This window comes from Chiloscyllium plagiosum, unplaced genomic scaffold (assembly GCF_037043375.1).
Source record: "Chiloscyllium plagiosum isolate Xiang-an unplaced genomic scaffold, Cpla_swu_hap1 HiC_scaffold_1, whole genome shotgun sequence".
NCBI classification, from domain to species: Eukaryota; Metazoa; Chordata; class Chondrichthyes; order Orectolobiformes; family Hemiscylliidae; genus Chiloscyllium; species Chiloscyllium plagiosum.
Window position 1 is genome coordinate 22256684 of NW_028270139.1, and position 24681 is coordinate 22281364.

Here is a 24681-nt window from a genome sequence, read left to right on the forward strand (position 1 = left end):
CTACAGGCCTCCCAATAGTGAGCATGAGTGAGGTAGAAGAACAAATAGATAAACAGATTATGGGAAGATATTGAGGCAATAGAGTGGTGGTGATGGGAGATTTTAATCTTCCCAACATTGACTGGGATACACTTAGTGTCAGAGGCCTGGGTGGGGCAGAATTTGTAAGGAGCATTTGTAAGAAGGTTTTCTAGAGCAGTATGTCAATAGTCCCAATTAGGTAAGGGGCCGTATTGGACCTGGTGTTGGGGAATGAGCCAGGCCAGGTGCAAGGAGTTGCAGTGGGGGATTTCTTTGGGAATTAGTGACCACAATTCTTTAAGTTTTAAAATGCTCATAGACAGAGATGAAAGTGGTCCTAAGGGAAGATTGCTAAACAGGGCCAAGGTCAATCATATCAAAATTCAGCAGGAGCTGGGTAATGTGGATTGGGGGCAGGGATTTGAAGGGCAGTCCACATTTGATATGTAGGAGGCTTTCAAAGATAGTGCAGGATAGGTATGTCCATTTGAAAGCAAAGGATAGAAAAGGCAAAATTCATAAACCGTGATGACAGGAGAAATTGTGCAACTAACCAAGAGGAAAGGAGAAGCGTACATAAAGTCCAGGCAGGAGACAGTGAGGACTGCAGATGCTGGAGATCAGAGCTGAAAATGTGTTGCTGGAAAAGCGCAGCAGGTCAGGCAGCATCCAAGGAATAGGAGAATCGACGTTTCAGGCATAAGCCCTTCTTCAAGAATGAGGAAAGTCTAGGCAGCTAAGAACAGAACAGACTTTGGAGCAATATCGGGAGAGTAGGACTAATCTTAAACAAGGAATCAAGCGGGCTAAAAGGGGTCATGAAATAATTTTAGTTAGCCGAATTGAGCAGAATTCCAAGGCCTTTTATTCATGTATAAGAAGCAAGAGGGTAACAAGAGAAAGGGTTGGTCCAATAAACCTGAGAAAACGGGTGAGATTCTTAATGATTATTTTGCATCAGTGGAGAGGAACATGATGAATGTTGAGATTATAGATAGAAGTTTGTTTATTCTGGATCACGTTGACATAAGGAGGGAGGATGTGTTGGGTAGGCTAAAGGATATTAAGGTGGACAAATCCCCAGGATTGGATGGGATCTATCCCAGGTTGCTGAGGGAGGTGAGAGAGGAAATACCTAGGGCCCTGACAGATATCTTTGTGGCATTCTTAAACACAGGTGAAGTGCCGGAGGACTGGAGCGTTGCTCATGTTGTCCCCCTGTTCAAGAAGGGTAGCAGGGATATTCCAGGTAACTGCAGACCCGTGAACCTGACGTCAGTGGTGGGAAAGTTGCTGGAGAAGGTACTGAGGGAGAGGATCTATTTATATTTGGAAGAGAATACACAGGAAGGCATTCACACTTCTTCTCTGTATATGCCTTTTGATATAACTGTTTTAGCTTCTCATCTTTCTGCTGTAACTCAATCAGCTTAGCAGATTTAAAGATACTTGCATGTTTACCTATCTGCTCCTTCTCTGTCCCACTTATCTGATCACAAAAGATCTCGGATAACACTACGTCAGCTTCCTTATCTGTGCCTTTTGAACTCTCCTACTTCAACTTGTGTCTCTGATATTGTGACCACACAATTGGGGAAATTCTGAATAAAGATCCTTCTTTTCTTCAGTTGCCTGTGTCTCTACTAGCTTTCCTACTGGAGTAGGCAACATGCCTAACATTGAATCAGCTACATCATTTGCATGGACAAATGGTATTCCTGGAGCTGAGAGTTTGTCCAGTTCTTCTACCACAAATTCTCCACTCTTCACTGGGCTTTCTAGCCTCACTTTACATAAATGAACACTTTTTTGTCTCACCATGAATTCCTGTTACCAGTACTTTTTCTGGCAATAGTCACTCAGGAGTACATACCTCCTCATCTTTCAGCATCACAGACTGAGAGGATCCTGTGTTCCTTAATATTGTAACCTCTTTGTTAATCCTGCCCTAGGTGAATAAACTTTACCCTTACATGTATATTTTTTTAAGCAGATCTGGCACATGGTCCTTAACCAACCTGTGATCATCTTGTACACTCTGAGGCAGTTGTCTAACTTCCCTTGTGCTTTTTGTTACTAATCCAACAAAACTCCCAGGCTTGTCTGGTTTTCCTACATTTGGTTTTCCTCTAGCCCACCAACACTGATTTTGTGTAGCCCACTTTATTACAATGAAAACACCAGAGCTTTTTAACTTGTTTGTGCCCCTCAAGGGTTTCTTTTTATACCTTGTGGTAAGTTATCCTTATGATCTTCACTGAGATCTATCTTTCCCTTTCCACGTGAGGATATCTCTTTGCCCCAATTTCTACCCCTCATGGACTGAAATTGATTCTGGAAGCCAAACTGAGTTTTATGGACCAGCTCATAATCATCAGCCACTTCAGCTGCTAGCCTTGCTGTTATAACTCTCTGCTCTTCCACATGAGTTTGCACTACTTCAGGCAGTGCATTTCTGAATTCCTCCAAAATAATTACCTCTCCAAGGGCATCATGGGTTTGCTCAATTTTCTTTAAAGCCCTTATCCATGCATAGAAATTACTGTTTGATTCTTTCAAAGTCAATATAGGTTTGACCAGGGTCCCTCCTTAGATTCCTGAAACGTTGTCTGTAGGCTTCTGGAACAAGCTCATATGCACTTAAAATGTTTTTTTTCACCTCCCAGATAGCTCCCCTGATAGTGAATACCTTACTCGCCCTACCTTGCAAGTTTTGGTTTGGATCAACAAAACAGTCATTGCCACTGCATTTGTTTAGCCACCTTTTCAAATGAGATGAAAGAGGCTTCCACATCCTTTTCATCAAATTTAGGCAATGATTGAACATACTTAAACAGGTTTTCACTGGGTTTCTGACTACCAGGGGTTTGCTCGTCCTTACTGTCTTCCTCATGAAGCCCAGCCTCAGCCTTTATCTCCAGCCTTTTGAGCTGACTTTCCTTTTGAAGTGTCTGTTTTTGAAGTTCAAAAGCTCGCTCTTTTTCTCTGCTCTCTCGTTTTCCTTCTCCTCTTCTCTCTCTTTTTCTCTGTTCTGCTGCTCTCTTTTTCCCTCACTTCTGCTTTCAATCATAACTCTAACTGTTTCATTTCTGCTGTCCCTTCCTTATCTCTTGCCTCTATCTCAAGCTGCTTCATTTGCAATTGAATTCTTACCATCTCTACAGATTCTGATGGTTTCCCCAGCAAGTTTAAATGCTGAGCTACTGCTGTAATTATCTCTCCTTTCCTCACAGAAGCAGGCAGTTCCAATCCCAGTTTGTATGCTAATTCCTGCAGCTTGGTCTTACTCACCTTTTGCAAAACATCCAAAGTCACCACCTCCACATCCAGAAAGCTTTTGGTGACTGAAAGAGCCATTACTATCCCAAGCTTTGTCTACCCAACCAAGCCAACACCTGAAATAAAGATACTAGCACCTATCACTAGCTGTTTATAATCCCGCAAAGAGACCCCAGTCTGTTATGGACTAGGCCAGATGACTCAAAACATTCTTGAGCAGGCAGTCCAGACCATAACTTTGTAATTTGTTTTGGTAAGTATACAGTGAGAATTACCCAGAATAAGCTAGCTAGGTTGCCTACTAGATTTTTAAAACGGACAAAAATGTATTCACAAAATTAAACAATGAAACATAAAGAACACCTTCAGAACCCGGTCTATCCAAACTAGACTTAATTATGCTGTTCCAAATATACACCACAGTCCCAATAAGCAAACCTTCTTAAAAACACAGTTTTTAAAAGAAATGGAACAGATGCTTACAGGTTGGAATTGGAAGGGCAGAAGGGGAGAGAGAGTGAGTTTCCACACAGCTCACTGTTGACCTCCCAACCAGTTCCAGACTGAACTGCTCAGCTAGAGAGCTGACTACTCCCTTTTCATTATACAGGTTCCTTCTAAAACATGACCACTTTGGCCTGAAGTCTCATCTGTTTACATATACACAAAAAGGCCTCTCAAAATCCTTTTCCTCTCTGTATCACACTAGGCAATCGGAGCCCGGCCATTAGGGCCCCTCTGGAAAAATCAAGGAACAGCTTTTAGAGAAAAGAAACCAGCTTTGAGACACTCTTCATACAGCTGACCAGACTGATTCCCGCTCCACAGTTCTTTATGTACTTGGAGCAGGATGTGGGAGGACATGGAATGTGGGAGGAGTGCAAGATTTTGCTGATTTAACTTTTTCCCCCTTTCTCTGCTGACTGTCAGCCTTGTTATTAACGTATTAGGAATCGAAAGTTGTGGTGCAACTCAATGGACAAATTATAGCCATTATGACAGATTAGGAGCAAATGTCTCTTTGTTATTAAGCTGCCGTACTTCAAGGAAAGCTGCAGAAAACCTGGGAATTTTTCCTTTTTTCTGTCCTCCTTTGGAATGTTGGACCTTTGGGAATGGAGAGAACTGGAGCTTGCGAGATGGTTTTCAGTCTTACTGACACTGAGCTGCAGAATCAACTGTAGCTAGTCTTAGAACATAGAACAATACAGCGCAGTACAGGCCCTTCGGCCCTCGATGTTGCGCCGATCCAAGCCCACCTAACCTACACTAGCTCACTATCCTCCATATACCTATCCAATGCCCGCTTAAATGCCCATTAACCACAGAAAATTTGGAAATTCTTTATCCTGTCTGCTATTTGAGGAGCAGTAGACTCAGCATCTTTCCCAGACTCAAAAATGAGTGAAATTTTGGCCAAAGAAGAACAGGTTTTTAATACACATCTTTATCCTGAAGCTAATGTTAAAGGAATGACACATGTAATTGTCATTCGTAATTGCATCTGGATAGAAAGCAACTCATTGTCTGCATAGTGCTCCTTGATATTTAAGTTGAAAATGTTATAAATGTGTGCGTTCTTTATCTCTGTCTGTACAATATGCTTTGCAGATGGGAAATGATTCCTGCTTTAATCAAAATTCACAAGTATCTTTTCCCTGTAATTAATTTTAGAATACTTGCAAACGTTTAGCAGCAGTCACCAAATCACTACTAAATTCTTTTCAGGAAAATTGCATTCTGTTAACATTGATGTTACAAATGATTGGATTTTCGCTGGGCTGGATGACGGATTGAGAGTGAATCAGGCAGCAGGGGGATAAATGCATCTATACCCTTCCACTATCCAGTCAACAATATAGAACTGTATTTGGCAGCTTTTGAAATTGATGCTATCCATTTAGGAATATTTCAACGGTTAGAGAATTGAATGAAGGAAGTTAGTTTTCAGAAGAAATTAAGAGCTGTCATTTCCCAATTTATCAATATTGTAAAGCCAGTAGCTATCAACACAAAGTATTCAACTTCACTACCTTGCCTGTGAGCAGTTTTGAAGTGTCACTCAAGTTAATATTGGATTCCTTTTTAAAATGGAGTTGGGTAATTATCTGAAGAAGAGAACATTTGCAAAATGCTGTGAGAGAACAGGGGAGTAGGACTAACTTGGAATCCAATCACTACTCTATCAACATCCTTTCTCCCCAGCATTATTCCCTCATAGCTACTGCATAAATGCTGCCCCCTCCACATTTCACAACAGGTCTGATGAAGAGTCATCTCGATTTGAAACGTTAACTTGCTCCCATTCCATGGATGCTGCCTAACCTGTAATTTTCAGCATTTTCTTGTTTTTAGGACTGAGTAGTTTTCGTAGGGAGTCACAACAGACACATAAGGTTGAATCCTCTTCTGCAATTGCGCAATGATTCTATGATTGTATAAGAGCAGAATGTCAATATGAATTCTTCTAGCCCAAAGTAAAAACTGGCTGTGTTGTCTACAGAATGTTTATATAAGCAATCTTGTCTGTGGAAAGTTTTCCCATTTTCGTCTTGCTTGCTTTTTTTTTGTGGGCTGTAGGATTTTCTGCCACCAACCCTTTATTCTTGTCAGTCATATTTAAGCTATTTTACATCAAGCTGTTGATGTTACACATCAAGTACCGACTAGTGATTGGATTGTGCCAGTTTATACTGGCATAAAGTATCCTCTTCCAGGGTAAGTTCCATAGCAGGGTTAAGCAATCAACTTCACAGAAAGTGGTTGTTCGAGCCTGAAAATAGATGACCAGTCAACAATGGCCTTACTTTAGGCCTTCTGATACAGGAAGCTGCTGTTTAACATACAATTTTTGTAACAACTGATCAAATGCTTTTACAGTCATCAGATTCCACCATCCAATTAATCTGATTAAATATTTCTGATCACCCCTCTTTTCAATGAGAGGAGAAAAAGACCTGAAGCTTCTCATAAAATGATGAGGAATAAACTTTGGGTTTACAAAACTCAGGCGTTAAAAAGTTAACAGCATGGTATGGCACATTTAAAAAAGCCAGTTTCTTTGTGTCTCTAATGGCAGTTGAAGTAATACTGATGATTGAATTTTTCTGTTCTCTTCTAGAGGCAACTGTGGAATACAAGCATGGATTTCCAGTAATCTCTGTCACACTTCCCTCTAGAAATGAGCGCTGCCAGTTTCTGGTGAAGCCGCTTTTGATGAATGTTGGTGACCTCCTAAAGGACTTGAAAAATGAAGATCAAGGCATCAGTAGGGCAGCAATCTTTTCAGAAGGTGAATGTTATCCAGTACACTGCACAACTAGAGTATCTCTTTCTGCTTCAGCTTTAAGCAATTAGACTAAAACACTCTTCATGTTGGGGTGTACAGATGTTGCAGAAAATAATATACTTTTGTTTGGTGTATGCTGTCTGAGCTTGGCTCTATGCCATCAGTTTTTATCAGAAGTCACACGCACCAGGTTATAGTTTAACAGGTATATTTAAAATAACAAGCTTTCGAAGCGCTGCACCTAGCATCTCCACATCAGTCTTTACATGTCCAGCAAAAATTGAACTTGCGGAACTGGATTTGACTTGATACCTTCAACTGTACAGGAGGCATGGAAATGTGAATTTAGCAATTTGCAGAAGCTCAATTTGATAGAGTAGGATTTGGTAATGGGAGATGAATGCAGTGCCATTTAATTAAAAGCACAGGAAAATTACAAGTAATGCTTATTGTTAGCTGTGTATTCATTGATTTAGTGTCTTAGCTATTACTCGCAGAATTAAATGATCTGGTGCTCAGAACACAGGACTTGCATTGGTTTTGAGAGCTGAATCATATTTTTGGCACTGCAACTTAACCTTTTATCCAATTTTGCTATCAGCAAGATAACTAAACACTTTTAATGCTGTAGTCTCTAACACAAATTCACACCTCACCATATAGTGACTTAAAGAGATACACATGGAGTCAATAACATTTGCGTAAATTATAAATCATGTTCTGCACCCCATGTTCATTGGAAATATAGTATGGCAGTGTGCTTTGGTTTGCTGCAATTTGGGAAATAGACACCAAATTGCATCATTTGTGAAGCAGGTTCAAAACGTGCATTATTCAGAACAAATTTGGGGTAATAGGTAGCTGTAGAAAGGAGAATATCTTGGCTTATTTTATATAAGTAACGTGACAGAAGACCAGTCAGGGTGAGTATGGTACTTGCTGTTGAGGTTTGAAATACAGAGAAAACTATACCCCAGCCAGACAGTCAACATTGCTCATGTACTGAAATCATATCTCCTAATCTCTGTCATATTCCTTCTGTATCTGATTTTGCCAGTTGCAGCTGTCTGGGAGTAAAGAGGTGGGGAAAAGTACGAGATAACCAACTTTTTTATGATTTACAAACTCTTTATCACTAACCTTTGTTTGCCTGCAGATGGCACTAGAGTTTCAGCTACAACACCGATGACCATTTTATTAACAAAGAACTTTGAACTGGTTATTAATGAAAGAAAGTATTTTATAAAGCCCCCATTGAGAGGTAAGAAATATTTCTTGACTGTGCTTTGGACAAGATTAAATTAGATTAGATTAGGTTACTTACAGTGTGGAAACAGGCCCTTCGGCCCAACAAGTCCACACCGCCCCGCCGAAGCGCAACCCACCCATACCCTGACGTTTACCCCTTACCTAACACTACGGGCAATTTAGCATGGCCAATTCACCTGACCTGCACATCTTTGGACTGTGGGAGGAAACCGGAGCACCCGGAGGAAACCCACGCAGACACGGGGAGAACGTGCAAACTCCACAGTTAGTCGCCTGAGGCGGGAATTGAACCCGGGTCTCTGGCGCTGTGAGGCAGCAGTGCTAACCACTGTGCCACCGTGCCGCCCACAAGATAATCATTTCCTTCTCATGATGTTTGAAAATCCTTTATGAACATGAAACTTTCTCTTTACAGCAAAATCTTTAAAAGTCAGCATGTGTTCTGAACCTAAATATTACTTTGTGTAATGAGGTTAGTGTGATGTCAGGCACAATGTTCATAGTTCTTCCCAGGTATTCTGAAGAATGTTAACCTGTACTCAATGTAGTTAGGCATATTTACTCCACATCCATTGATACCTTAACCTGACAAAACTTTATTGATCTTAGTCTTGAAACTTCCAATTGATCCAATACCCACAGCCTTTTGTGAGGGTGTTTCATATTCACGCTATCATTTATATAGGCGAGCTTCCTGATTTCACTCGGTAGTGGTCCAGCTCTAATTATACGATCATATCACATTATTTTATTGCGTGCCAGTTACATTCATAAATGATCCAGAACCTTCTATATTTCTATCTTTATGAATCTGAGTTAGTCTTATCAGAAATTTGATTATGTATAAAGATCTGAACTATTGAAGTATCTAGGTAAAACAGGCTCTCTGCCTGTATTCCTGAAAGGATTTTGCTGCTCCTCGGATGCTGCCTGAACTGCTGTGCTCTTCCAGCACCACTAATCCAGGAACTATTGAAGTATCTGTCTATGAAGTACCTTTTACTTCAGTTCCAAAGCATCTGAGATCATGTAAGCACTTGCTCAATATGTGCAGTCACATTATTAGAATCACCTTCGTGTCACTTTGGACTTGAAAGGGCACCCTATCCAGATGTATCTCAGCTAGGCATGACAACTGCACACCCAGAAGAGTGGGGAAACTACGGAGAGCTGTGAACACAGCCCATCACACAAGCCAACCTTCCATCCATTGACTCCGTCTATGCTCCTCACTGCCTCAGGAAGGCAGTGAACATCATCAAAGACACCTCCCATTCTGGTTATAATTTCTTCCAACCTCTTCCATGGGGCACAAGATACAAAAGCTTAAGCACATATACCAACAGATTCAGGAACAGCTTCTTCCTTGCTGTTTTCAAACTTCTGAATGCACCTCTCAAATATTAAATGTAATATTGATCTTGTTCTTTGTATGCCTTATTTGCAACCATAACATTATATTCCTTACTCTGTCTTATTGCCCTAATTCACCTGGTATGGTATGATCTGCCTGTACTGCACGCAAAACAAAGCTTTTCACTGTACCTCGGTACATGTGGCAATGATAAATTAAATTAAAATCTCACAAAAGAAAATAAAAACTTTCCCCCAAAGTAAAAGGATGATCACTAAATCAGATTCTGAATGGTAAAACTTAATTGATAAATAAAGTTCTAAAGCTGTCAGCTGGTGTATTGTTCCTGGAGGCTTCCAAGGCCTGAGTTATTGTTTTGTCCCTATGATCCACTCTCACTGCATTTACTCTTTCATCCAGTGCTTATGGATAAAATGCAAAATTGTTTACTTGTGTTTATTTTGGTGACTGACAGCGGATCAGTCCTATAATGGATGCCATTATAATTTGCTTCACCTTATATGTTTCTTTACAAGAACCATGCCAGTGCACAATCTGGTCTTTTTCCTTTACTGGCTGCAACGTCATCTTTGTATCACTCGTTTTTTGTGTTATTTTATTCAAATCATAAACTATGGCTTTCTGCATGTGGGAATAAATGGCAAGTATGGCAATATATTTACTTTAACAAAACTACTTCTTGGATACACCAGTCTTGCTAAATGGTATAGGTGTGTATTGCTACATATTCTGACCATGTAACTTCAGGTACTGTGCACACATGAATGGTTTAAAACTCCCATGTGGATAGATTGTTGGCAGAGTTTCAAAGATTTTTTTACCTAACATAAATCCATGATGACAACTTTCTTAAAACACAAATTCTGGTCTGAATGGCTATGATGTAACCTTCTTCATTGCTTAACTCCTTCCTATTTCTGCTCCAGACCTCATTACAGCCTTGGTCCAGACATAGACAAAAGAGCTGAATACCAGCTGAGAGCTCATAGAGTCATAGAGATATATATACAGCATGAAAACAGACCCTTTGGTCCAACCCGTCCATGCCGATCAGATATCCCAACCCAATCTAGTCCCACCTGCCAGCACCCGACCAAATCCCTCCAAACTGGGCAGCACGGTGGCACAGTGGTTAGCACTGCTGCCTCACAGCGCCAGAGACCCGGGTTCAATTCCCGCCTCAGGTGACTGACTGTGTGGAATTTGCACGTTCTCCCTGTGTCTGCGTGGGTTTCCTCCGGGTGCTCCGGTTTCCTTCCACAGTCCATGTGCAGGTCAGGTGAATTGGCCATGCTAAATTACCCGTAGTGTTAGGTAAGGGGTAAATGTAGGGGTATGGGTTGGTTGCGCTTCGGCAGGGCGGTGTGGACTTGTTGGGCCGAAGGGCCTGTTTCCACACTGTAAAGTATTCTAATCTAATCTAATCTATCTACCTGCGACTCCACTTTCAAGGAGCTATGAACCCGCACTGCAAGATCTCTTTATTCAGCAACACTCTCTAGGACCGTACCATTAAGTGTATAAGTCCTGCTAAGATTTGCTTTCCCAAAATGCAGCACCTCGCATTTATCTGAATTAAACTCCATCTGCCACTTCTCAGCCCTTTGGCCCATCTGGTCCAGATCCTGTTGTAATCTGAGGTAACCCTCTTCGCTGTCCACTACATCTCCAATTTTGGTGTCATCTGCAAACTTACTAACTATACCGCTTATGCTCGCATCCAAATCATTTATGTAAATGTCAAAAAGTAGAGGGCCCAGCACTGATCCTTGTGGCACTCCACTGGTTACAGGCCTCCAGTCTGGAAAACAACCCTCCGCCACCACCCTCTGTCTTCTACCTTTGAGCCAGTTCTGTATCCAAATGGCTAGTTCTCCCTGTATTCCATGAGTTCTAACCTTGCTAATCAGTCTCCCGTGGGGAACCTTGTCGAACGCCTTACTGAAGTCCATATAGCTCACATCTACTGCTCTGCCCTGATCAATCTTCTTTGTTACTTCAAAAAACTCAATCAACTTTGTGAGACATGATTTCCCATGCACAAAGCCATGTTGACTATCCCGAATCAGTCCTTGCCTTTCCAAATACATGTACATCCTGTCCCTCAGGATTCCCTCCAACAACTTGCCCATCACCGAGGTCAGGCTCACCGGTCTATAGTTCCCTGGCTTTTCTTTACCGCCCTTCTTAAACAGTGGCACCACGTTTGCCAACCTCCATGCTTCCGGCACCTCACCTGTGACTATCGATGATACAAATATCTCAGCAAGAGGCCCAGCAATCACTTCTCTAGCTTCCCACAGAGTTCTCGGGTACACCTGATCAGGTCCTGGGGACTTATCCACTTTTAACCGTTTCAAGACATCCAGCACTTCCTCCTCTGTAATGCTAAGAGTTATTGCGCTTGACATCAAGCAGCTTTTGACCAAGTGGGGAATCGACGAACAAAACTGAGTCAATGTGAATTGGGGAGAAAGTTCTCCACTGGTTGGAGTCATACCTGGCACAAGGAAGATGGATATTAGAAGCCAATAATCAGAACCCAAGACATCACTTATGATGTTCCTCAGGTGAATGTCTGAGGCACAACTATTTACAGCTCTTTTGTTTTTAATTATCCCAACCAAATGCTTCTGTTACACCACTGAGGCTGAGAGTAAATCCAATGCAATCCATTCTTCCTCTAACACCACCATGGAGCAGACGGTAGGTCTGTCAGAGGTGAGGTTCTGATGCTTACATTAGTTGGTGGGCCTTGCAGTTTACTCTGGAAAGAGTGTGCTCATCATTCTGCCTCCTGCAGGCAGTGAGGAGGATGTGATAGACTCTGAAGAGCTGCAGTCCTCCAAGGAGGAAGTTGAGAACATTGAGCATTGTCAAACACGAGAATCAGACAGGGCTTCGTTGGCAGTTTGTTCCAGCAGATGTGAGTTGGAGGCAATAGTCACTTGATTGTAACTTTGTTCATTATGAAAGACAAACAATCCCTGCCTGTTCCCAGAAGCAAATGCAGCTTCTGTCTGTGTTTTGTTAATAACTTTTGCTGTTGCTGAATACAAATGCATGTTTGAACCACTTGAAGCCTTCCAGTATGTGATGGTCTCACATCGATCAATGGGAGGATGATGGGCAGCATTCAGCATTGGAGAAAGAACTGTAAGATGGGATGAGGCGGAGGGCCGGTAAGCTTAGTTCTTAAATAGCAATGGATGTACCAACGTGCAAATACCCATGTAGACTGATGTAATTGTTTTGGTTGCCACCCCCCCATGGGCACAGTGAAGGGCAACTCTGCCTGACTGAGTGAGCTTCAAAGATGGCACCAGTGCCAAGGACCCTGTGTTTCTGCCTTTGGCGAGTGGGAAAATACGAGGAACGTAGTGCACAGTTAATAAGGCCTGTTTAAGAGGATAGTATGAGAAAACTTGCCAGGCCTCATGCGGTGAAACCCTCCATAAAACTCACCAAAACTGACACTTAGCTGATTTCTGGTAAAATGTAGCCCTTTGTCTTTGATAATAATAATAAGTTTAATAAGTTTAAGCTTAAGTTGATTTTGAAAATTTTGATAGGTGCTTTTAGCAGTAGAGGAATGAGAAACTGATTTTTGGAGACAATACCATATACTCCTACATTCACTCTTCAATACAGCTCATCTCTTTAACATAAAGATATGAAATTGCTAGCAGTTACTGCACAAACATATGAATTAGGAGCAGGATCAGACCATTTGGCCCCCAACACTTTTCCACCATTCAATAAAATCACAGCAGATCTGATTGTGCACTCCAATTTCCTGTTTATCGCTGACCCTCTGACTCCCTTGTCAGTCTAACTCCTATCTTATTCAGCCTTAAACATATTCAATGTTCCTGCCTCCAGTGCTTTCTGGAAAAGAGAATTTTGCAAACCATTGCATTTCTGAAAGAAAATAATTCTCATTGTACCTGTCTTAAATGGAAGACCCTTTCTATTTAAACTGCATCCCCTAGTTGTAACCTCTCACATAAGGTGCAACATCCTGTCAGCATCTACTCTGTCAATACGATCATTTCTCATTCTCCTAAACTCCGAGGGATACAAGCCCAACCAGAGTAATCTGTCTTCATTAGATAATAACTTCTAACTTCATCCCAGGAATCAGTTGAGTGATTTCTCTGCAAAGACTCATATCCTTTTTTTTAAATACTGTAAGACCACCAGGACTGTACACGGTGCTTCAAATATGGTCACACCGATACCCTGTACACTATAGCAAAACTTCATTTTATTATTCCATTTCCCATGCAATAAACAACAATATCCGATTTGCCACCTTTCTTGCATCTACATACTAATATTTTGTGATCCTTGCACCAGGAAACCCAGATGCCTCTGAACCTGAGAGTTCTGCAATTTCACGTAACTTAAATAATATGTTGCTTTTCCCATTCTTTTTGCCAAAGTGGGCAAATTTATATTCTCTCCATCTGCCAATATTTTGCTATTTCACTTAAGGAATTTGCAAAGCTAGGCTTGGTCCTCATCAGAATTAATTTGCTCACTTGTTTTTTTTGTGCCATCGACATATTTAGAAACCATATATTTAGTCCTTTTATCCAAGTCATTGATAGAGTTTGTAAATAGGTGATTTTTTTAAAATAAAAATGTATTTGTGGGATGTGGATGTTGCTGGCTGGTCCAACATTTAATGCCCATCACTAGTTCTCCTGGAGGTGGTGGTGGTGAGCTACCTTCTTGAATCACTGTAGACCATGTATACCCACAACACTGTTAGAAAGCGGGTTTCCAGGAATTTGATACAGTGACACTGAAGGAATAACTATGTATTTCCAAGTCAGGGTGGTGAGTGGCTTGGAGGGGTCCTTGCAGGTGGTGTTCCCAGGTATCTGCTACCCTCATCCTTCTAGATGGAAGTGCACGTGGGTTTGGAAGATACTATCTAAGTATCTTTGGTGAATTGTTGCAGTGCATCTTGTAAATAGTACACACTGCTGCTACTCAGTATTAGTGATGAAGAGAGTGGATGCTTGGGGATGTGGTGCTAATCAAGTGGGCTGGTTTGTCCTGGATGGTTTCAAGCTGCTTAAGTGTTGGAGCTACACCTATCCAGGCAAGTGGGGAGTATTCCATCATACTCCCAATTTGGGCCTTTTAGATGGTGGCCAGGCTTTGGGAAGACAGGAGCTAAGTTACTTTATTCAGTATTTCTAGCATTTGACCTGCTCATGTTGTCACAAGATTTACATGACCAATTCTGTTGAGTTTCTGGTCTTTGGTATCCTCCAGGATGGTATTAGGAGATTCTGTGATGGTAATCCTATTGAATATCATGGGCAATGAATAGATTCTCTCTTGTTGAAGATGGTCATTGCCTGGCACTTGAATGTTGCTTTCCACTTTTCAGTTCAAGCCTGAATATTGTCCAGGTCTTGCTGCATTTGAACATGGACTGCTTCAGTATCTGAGGAGTCTCGAATGGTACCGAACGTCATGCAATCACTGGAGAACATATTCACTTATGACCTTATGACGGAGAGAAGGTCTTTGAAGATAGTAAGGCCTAGGACGCTATTCTGTGGAACTGGGCTTGATTGGTGCAGTTGGAGTGTTCCTACTTCTGAACCAAGAGACCCAGTTTGAGTCCTGCCTGTTCGACAGGTGTGGAATAACATCTCTGATTAGAAAATATCTACCTTGAGGAATTGCTGAAATGACTAACCCCCAACAATGCAACTACCTTTCTTTGTGTCCAGTATGATTCCAATCAAGGGAGAGTTTTCCCCTGATTTCCATTGACTCGAGTTTTGCTTGGGGTTCTTGATGACATCTATTCCTGATGAAGGGCTCCTGCCCGAAACATCAATTTTCCTGCTCCTCGGATGCTGCCTGACCTGCTTTTCCAGCACCACTCTAATCTTGACTCTAATCTTGACTCTAATCTCCAACATCTGCAGTCCTCACTTTTGCCTTCTTGATAACATACTTGGTCAAATGTGGTCTTGATATCAAGGGCTGTCCCTATCATCTCACCTCTGGAATTGAGTTCTTTTGACTAAGTTTGAAGCAATGCTGTCATGAGGCTTGTAGCTGGGTAACCCTGGTAAAACCATGATAATCCCTGAGGCACTCCATTGGCACTCTTGAAGCCTGAAAATTACCTTTTTGTCTCTAATGATTGCTTCCTGTTAGCTAATCTATCTATTCGCAAAAATAAGTTGCCCCCGACACTGTGAGTTTTTATTTTGTGTAATAACTTGTCAAATACTTTTTGTGAATCCAAATATACCACATTGACGGGTTTCCATTATGGCCGTTGCTTGTTGATTGTTCCTTTCCTAATGATTTCTAAAGAACTACTCTGATTTCTCTTTCACAAAACCATGTTGACTCTGCCTGATAGCATTAGGATATACCTCCTCAATAACAGATCTTTGCATTTTCCTTATGATAGATATTGAGTCTCCCTCTTTCCTTGAATAGAGGTATCACATTTGTCATTCCATAATCTGATGGCACCTGTCTAAAATCTAGGGAATTTTATAAACTTAAAATCTTAAAATCAACACATTCATTATCTCAGCAGCCCATTATTTTTAAAGCCTAGGATGAAGTCCATCAAACCCTGCTGACTTGTCAGCCTTCAGTTCTAAGAATTTTTATCTACTTTAATATCTCCAGATAGTTTTCTCTCATCCTCTGATTTCTCCCTTTTTTTAATTAAACAGAGTAGTTCCTGGCACTGCCCTGGTCCAGAATGTCAGAACAGCTGACATCATTGCGCGCCTGGAACTGGAAGCCAGCTCCAACTCCGCCCACATTCACATGTAATTCCATTGAGATCCACAATACCCACATCATCCTCACTCCACATGCAGCTCCATTTCACACCTTGCTCATCACTGCACGCAACGTTCTGCTCCCTCCCTCGCTGCTTCACTCAGCGTCCTGCTCTCCCATTCAACACTTCACTCAATGAAGTGAAGTTTGCCACCACACACACCTGTGAGCAAATCGTGTACGCTTTGAGTCAACTTAAATCATTTGGAAAGCACTCATTGTATTGCTTCTATTCTTTACTGCAAGCACAGCAATTTGGTGCTTGATTTTATACACTCTATAATCTCCTGACCGGTCACTATTCTTTGCGGAATTGCATGCTTTTCATTTCAATTTCACGTTCTATTTAACTGTTTCGTTAGCCATAAATTATGGATCCTTTTCTTCAAGTTTTTCTTTCTCAGTGGAATCTTTGCTGATGTTATGAGACCTCCTGAAGTTATTTTCACTGTTTCTCTACTGACCTAACTTAACCTAATTTCCAGCTCACTTTGGACTCTGTCCTCACAACTCGTTATTATCCTGATATGAATTTAAAACACGTCTTCAGTTGAAAGTGAAACTCACTTGTGGGTGGCCCCTGCTAGCTGGGGACTCCTTTAGCAAGACATCATTGAATTATTCCACCTCATTGTACATACCAGGTCTAGAATAACCTGCTCTAGAATGTGTCATTTTAAGAAACTGGCCCCAAAACACTCCATGAGCTCATCTTCTAAGGTCTTTTTGCTGATTTAATTAATAAATCTATTGAAACATAAAAGTCACCCACAATTATCGCTGTGCCTTTCCCACAAATCCCCATCCTGTGTCGTTGCTGTTCAGGGGCCCACTCCCTAAGTGACTTCTTAGATTTCCTATTTTTTACCTCCAACCAAACTGATGCTACATTTTGATCTTTAGATATTACTATTGTGTGAAGAGACATGGGGTTTCCTTTGTAAGAAGGAGATTATGTCCAGCATGCCTCAGTGAGAGCACTGTCAGCCCTATCAGCAAGAGATATGACTACATAAGTTAGGCTGAAAGCATTATGTGGTACTGAGTGCTGCACCATTGGTAACAGTCTTATGAATGAGACTTTAATCCAAATCTGTCCTTTCAAGTGAATGTAAAATATCCTATTAGTAAAAGAAAAGTAGGCTCTCCTGCATTTCTCTCTCAACAATAGAGACATACAGCACAGAAACAGACGCTTTGGTTCAACACGTCTACACTGACCATAATCCCAAACTAAACTAGTCCCACCTGCCTGCGCTTGGCCCATATGCCTCCAAACATTTCTTATTCGTGTACTTATCCAAATGTCTTTTAAATGTTGCAATTGTACCCATATCCACCACTTCCTCTGGAAGTTCATTCCTCACATGAGCCACTCTTTTTTCAAAAAAAAGAAAAAAATTGCCTCTTTTTTCAGTTTTTCTCCTCTCATTTAAAAAATAATCCCCCCCAGTCTTGAAATTCCCCCCCTCTCAAGAAAAGAGAGGGCGGCACCGTGGGCGGCACGGTGGCACAGTGGTTAGCACTGCTGCCTCACAGCGCCAGAGACCCGGGTTCAATTCCCGCCTCAGGCGACTGACTGTGTGGAGTTTGCACGTTCTCCCCGTGTCTGCGTGGGTTTCCTCCGGGTGCTCCGGTTTCCTCCCACAGTCCAAAAAAAAAAATGTGCAGGTCAGGTGAATTGGCCATGCTAAATTGCCCATAGTGTTAGGTAGGGGGTAAATGTAGGGGTATGGGTGGGTTTCGCTTTGGCGGGTCGGTGTGGACTTGTTGGGCCGAAGGGCCTGTTTCCACACTGTAAGTAATCTAAAAAAAAGACACTCTGCCGCTCACCTTATCTATTCTCTACAAAGTGAACTCTCAACCTACTAAGCTTCAGTTAAAAAGAAAGACCCAGTATATCCAGCTTCTCTTTATAACTCAAACCTTCCATTCCCAGCAACATCCTGGTAAATCTTTTCTGAACCTTGTCCAGTGTGATTAGCATCTTTCCTATAACAGGGCGACCAGAACTGGACACAGTACTCCAGAAAAGGCCTCACCAACGTCCTGTACATCCCTAACATTCCATCCCAATTCCTATATTTGAAAGTCTGAGCAATGAAGGGAAGCATGCTAAACACCTTCTTAACCACCTTATCTATATATGATGCAAGTTTCAAAGAATTATGTACCTGAACCCCGAGGTGTCTCTGTTCTACAACACTGTCCAAGGCCCTACTTTTAATTGTATAGGTCTTGTCTTTGTTTGTTTTTCCAAAATGTAATACCTCATGTTTATCCAAATTAAACTCCATCTACCAAAAAGAACTGCTGTACATAGCGTCTCTGCATTTTTCATGTTTCAGTATGTTTTTATAAACATTAATAATGTGTAATTTTACATTAAATTGTGCAGTTTTGAAAAGCAGATGATTTGCTTTCAGATCATCAGCTCTATGTTAATGCCATGTTCTTTCATCTCTTTATGATGCCTTAGACTTTGTAAGCAGTGAGCATTCGATAGAAATGGATGATGTAAAGAACTTGGTTCATAAGCTTTATACAGCTCTACATTCGGAATCTCACCAACTTCACAAAGAGGGGGAGCTACTTAGTAAACTGGAAAACTTAAAAGGAGAGCTAAAGAATCTTGAACAGGTCTATAATTTAGAATAGTTTGTGACTGTGTTTTTAATCCTATTGAAAATCTCTACAGATTTATCAATGTATATACCTAACAATGCTTCTTATTCCGATATGCATATATAGTCCAACCTGTGCTTTTTCACAATGGAATGTGCTGTGATATGATTAATTCCAGGTTTTAAGGTATTTATTAGTTGACCTTTAGTTACTTTTCACTATGTGGTTTGACTTGTATGCATCTATAATTCTGCAACAAGGCAATAAGTGATTTTAATGCAAATGGATAATCTTAAGAGAGTGCTTCACTCTTTAGGTTAAGTTAAATTATAAATTATGTTTGCATCTTGTCTTTCCAATCTGTAGATGGGCTGCCTTATTTTATGAAGCTGTACTAGGTTATCATGATTTCCTTCTTCATATAGATCTTCCATTTCATTAGTTTAGCATTTCTAATTTGTGGTTTTATCAAAGTGTGGGGAAAGAGTTAAATTAACAGATTGTTGAATTAGCTCTATGATCTTGGATTAACAATGAATTGAAGCATCTTGATTTCCAGCAACTGTTTATCAATAAGTTCCATTGATATCAAGTTCTACGATTATAGAGTCATAGAGCTGTACAGCATGGAAGCAGACCCTTCAGTCCAACTTGTCCATGCTGACCAGATACCCTAAATTAATCAAGTCCCATTTGCCAGCATTTTGCCCATATCCCTCTAACCCCTTCCTATTCATGTGCCCATCCAGATGCCTTTTAAATGCTGTAACTGTACCAGCCTCCACCACTTCTTCTGGCAGCTCATTCCGCGCATGCGCCACCATCTACATGAAAAAGTTGTCCCTTATATCCCTTTAAATCTTTCCCCTCTCACCTTAAACCTATGCCTTCTAGTTTTGGACTCCACTACTCTGGGGAAAGACCTTGGCTATTCACCCTTTCTATGCCCCTCGTGATTATATAAACCTCTATAAGGTCACCCCTCAGCCTCTGACGCTCCTGAGAAAACAGCCCCAGCGTGTTCAGCTTCTCCCTATAGCCCAAGCCTTCCAAACCTTGGCAACATGCTTGTAAATCTTTTCTGAACCCTTTCAAGTTTCACAACATCCTTCCCATAGCAGGGAGAACAGAATTGATGCTGTATTCCAACAGTGAGCTAATTGATGTCCTGTGAAGCCTCAACAATGACCTCCCATCTCTTATATTCAATACTCTAACTAATAAAGGAAAGCATACCAAACGCCTTCTTCACCATCCTGTCTATCTGTGACTCCACTTTCAAGGAGCTATGAATCTGTGCTCCAAGGTCTCTTTGTTCAGCAACACTCTCCAGGACCTATTAAGTGTATAAGTCCTGCTAAGATTTGCTTTTCCAAAATGCAGCAACTCACATTTATCTGAATTAAACTCCATCTGCCACTTCTCAGCCCATTGGCCCATCTGATCAAGATCTAGTTGTAATCTGAGGTAACCACCTTTGCTGTCCACTACACCACCAATTTTGGTGTCATCTGCAAACATACTAACCTTACCTCTTATGTTCAGATCCAAATCATTTATATAAATGATGAAAAGCAATGCACCCAGCACTGATCCTTCTGGCACACCACTGGTCACAGGCGTCCAGTCTGAAAAGCAACCCTTCACCACCACCCTCTGTCTTCTACCTTCAAGCCAATTCTATATCCAAATGGCTAGTTCTCCCTGTATTTCAGGTGATCTAAGGGAAATAGTGAGAACTCTGATAAAGGGCTTATGCCTGAAATTTTGATTCTTTTGTTCCTCAGATGCTGTCTGATCTGCTGTGCTTTTCCACTGCCACTTTTCCACCCCAACGTGATCTAAACTTGCTAACCAGTCTACCATGAGGAACCTTGTTGAACACCTTACTGAAGTCCATATGGATCATGTCCACCACTCTGCATTCATCAATTCTCTTCATTACTTCTTCAAAAAACTCAATTGAGTTAGTGAAACACAATTTTACACACACAAAGGCATGCTGACTATCCCTAATCAGTCCTTGCTTTTCCAAATGTAAATCCTCTCCCTCAGGATTCCCTCCAACAACTTACGCACCACTGATATCAGGCTCACCGTGCTAGAGTTCGCTGGCTTTTCCTTACTATCTTTCTTAAATAGTGGTGCCACATTAGCCAACCTTCAGTCTTCCAGCTCCTCACCTGTGGCTATCTATGATATGAATAGTTCAGCACGAGGCCAAGCAATCGCTTTCCTAGCTTCCCACAAAGTTCTAGGGCAGACCTGATCAGGTTCCTGGGGATATAGCCACCTGAATGCATTTTAAAACGTTCAGCACCACCACCTCTGTAATATGGACATTTTTCAAGATGTCACTATTTATTTCCCCACATTATGTAGCTTCAATATCCTCCTTCACCGTAAACACTGATGCAAAATACTTGTTTAGCTTCTCCCCTATCTCCTGCAGTTCAATTATGATGGTAAATCTGTTGAATATTCCTTATAAAATGTGTATGAATTGCATGATATTAGAATTGAGCAATCTCACAATACAATCATATTGTCTGGTACAGCCCATCTCCATTGCATGACTATTCCATGCAGAATGGGGTGTTGAAATGTAAACTTTACCCAAACCAGATGACCTCGAGCTCAGATTCCACCAGTAATCATTTTACATCTGAGGTTGATCAACTAAACATTTTGCATTTTACAGCACGTGGCTGGGTGATTTTGCAGTGTTGGGTGGGTGGGGAGGGGATGGGGTTGGTGCTATATAAAACATTTCGGTTGCTAGATAGCACTTTTATGCCCAGCACCAGACCATTAGATCTGGTCCTCATATAACAGTAGGCTGGCAGGGCCCAGAATTGGCAGACTGCCCACTGTTTGAAAATAATGAATGTGCACTTGAGCTTGTTACCAAGTCAGTTGACTGGATATTACAGTTGCCATGGGCAGCAGGGAATGAGAGGGCCACTATAAAATAACTTTGAGGAAAAGGTGGGAAAGAAGGGCGTGCTTTTTTTATTAAAAGAGAGTGGCCTGTGTTAATTGGGAGTATAGTTCTGTCTGAGATGTTACTCCTCCAATATATTACCCCATAACTTTGTCCCTTCCCACCCGACCTCCAAAGCCATCCCATAAAAAGATTCATCGATCCTTCCTTGTCTAAGCACAATGTCAATTCTGGGACTTGACTGGGTCTAGTGGTTGTGTTCTCTATACCTCAGGAATTGTTGTGGTCCCAGCAGTGAGATTCCAATGCTGTTGAGCCTGTTAGATCTGCCAATCAGATTGGCTTCACCCACTTCCTGCGATATTTACCCCAGTCTGTCTCCTCATTCTCAAAAGGGACTGGAGCAGAGAAAGGCAGGAACTTGTTGTGTTGTTGGCATCTGCCAGTAAGTAGGCATTTAGAATGTTATCAGATCGATCATCATTTTGGGTTAATGGCAGGGTCATTGTTAGCCATAAATTTCTCTCAAAAACTATTCAAGAGCATTGTCAACTGTTACCAGATTTCTTGATTTTCTACTGTGCTTTGGGTCGAATTGATGTTTGTTTGAGGGAAGCCAGCGTGTAACTGAAATTTCTATCTCACTAGGTAAAGTCGCAGTTAGCTCTGAAGGCTGAAGCTAAATCTAATCGACTGATGTGGGCAGGTTTGGCATTTATGTCAACTCAAGCTGGAGCACTGGCTTGGTTAACTTGGTGGGTCTACTCCTGGGATATAATGGAGCCAGTTACTTACTTCATCACGTATGGAAGCTCTATGGCCTTTTATGCGTACTTCCTTCTCACACGCCAGGTAATCATCGAATTACATAGAACATAGAACATAGAACATAGAACATAGAACATAGAAGAATACAGCGCAGTACAGGCCCTTGGGCCCTCGATGTTGCGCCGATCCAAGCCCACCTAAACTACACTAACCCACTATCCTCCATATACCTATCCAATGCCCTCTTAAATGCCCATAAAGAGGGAGAGTCCACCACTGTTACTGGCAGGGCATTCCATGAACTAACGACTCGCTGAGTGAAGAACCTACCCCTAACATCAGTCCTATATCTACCCCCCCTTAATTTAAAGCTATAAAGAATTAGAAGTGCATGCTTTCCTTTATCTTTGTGTATTAATATTGAGATATGAATGACACTGTCAGAATTGTTGCATTATAGAAGACAGTGATTTGGCCAGTCATGATGGTGATAATTCTCCACGTCAGCAACATTTCTACAGTTCCAGCTTCTCCCTACCTTCTTCCCAGTTTCTCTGTGGAACCCTGCACCTTCCTCCTTTTCAGATAAGATCATCTGGCACCCATTGCCTCTTTGTAAATTGCTTGAAATCTGTGCCTTCTGGTTCTCACTGCTGGAACATTTCTCCCTATCTACACTGCCCAACCGCCTACCGATTTTCCAATACTTCTGTCAAAACTCGTTTCAGCTTTCCTCAGTGTCTATATAAGGTTAACATAAATTCTTTCTTTTTTATGCTTTAATAAAGCCAAAGGAGCCATTTGCTTTATTAAACATCCTTTCAACCTGTACTGTCACCATCAATGATTTATACGTGCGCACACACAGCCCTGAGCTTTCAATTACCATCAGAACAGATTTGTCCGATGGTAATTGTATGAAGTATAATCCACTTACCTGTCTGGGTTAGTGATGGCCTGACGTCTGTGTCACAGCTGCCTAGGCTTTGCAGGTAAATGAGGTGAAGCCTTGATTCCACCACCCACTATGATGCTCGAGGAACTGGGAATGCCCCTTGAGGACAACAGGGATTTACACTACAAGATGAATGTAATGAAACATGTATGTGAATATGTTTTCGGCATTAAATAGGTTTTTATTATCCCTTGTATTTCTTTTAAACATTTAAAGTTATTTTATTATATAATTATAAAATGTGTTGATACAGCTTTGCTTATTTTCTTTAATGTTAAATGCTATTTAATGATCTGGTGAATGTGTAGGTGAGTGAAGTAATGGGTAAGATAGATAAGATGGTAGATAGGTGGAGTGGCAGGTGCGTGAGGACTTACGGTGGTGGGTAAGTGGGTTGGGGGTTAGTGTACATCAAAGTTGGGTAAGGGTCATTTGAGTGCTCTAGGGTGGGGGCAGGTCGAGTTGGAGGTGGCGGTGTGTACAGTGAATTGGATTGTTGGGATTTGGGTTGGTGGGAGAGCGGGTAGGTAGAGTTGCTTAGATTGGTTTAATAGGAGGAGGGATGTGCATGTGGTTGAATATCTGTGCTGGGTCACAGGGTAGTCAGGACTGGCATTGGAGGGCTGCCTGTCTTTAAATAGTCAAAGGTCCAGGATAGTGGATGGTCAGTGATGAATTGGCGGTGTCAGTTTAATAGTTACAGGGGTTCGGGCAGATTCTAACTACTGTAACCTTTCCCAGGTAACTCTTAAGGTAAGTAAATCAGAGTTATTGAGTCATGGAGATGTACAGCACGGAAACAGACCCTTCGGTCCAACTCGTCTATGCCGACCAGATATCCCACCTGCCAGCACCCGGCCCATATCCCTCCAAACCCTTCCTATTCATATACACATCTAAATGCCTTTTAAATGTTGCAATTGTACCAGCCTCCACCACTTCCTCTGGCAGCTCATTCCATACACGTACCACCCTCTGAAAAAGGTGCCCCTTAGGTCTCTTTTATATCTTTCCCCTCTCACCCTAAACCTATGCCCTCTAGTTCTGGACTCCCCCACCCCAGGGAAAAGACCTTGTCTATTTATTCTATCCATGCCCCTCATGATTTTATAAACCTCTATAATTTCGCCCCTCAGCCTCTGACACTACAGGGAAAACAGCCCCAGCCTATTCAACCTCGCCCTATAGCTCAAATCCTCCAACCCTGGCAACATCCTTGTACCCTTTCAAGTTTTACAACATCTTTCCGATAGGAAGGAGACCAGAATTGCACACAATATTCCAACAGTGGCCTAACCAATGTCCTGTACAGCCAC

The 24681-nt window shown here is 41.6% G+C and overlaps 1 protein-coding gene across 1 annotated transcript in view; it reads left to right on the plus strand.

Annotated features, from left to right (window-relative positions):
* The window catches only part of LOC122553754 (calcium uniporter protein, mitochondrial-like), a 144931-nt gene that overhangs the window by 110709 nt on the left and 9541 nt on the right, over positions 1-24681 (plus strand). The window contains exons 3-6 of the mRNA XM_043698040.2: positions 6422-6592; positions 7746-7850; positions 18553-18713; positions 22291-22494. Coding sequence (XP_043553975.1) covers positions 6422-6592; positions 7746-7850; positions 18553-18713; positions 22291-22494 — 641 coding nt within the window. The remainder of the gene's footprint in view (positions 1-6421; positions 6593-7745; positions 7851-18552; positions 18714-22290; positions 22495-24681) is intronic.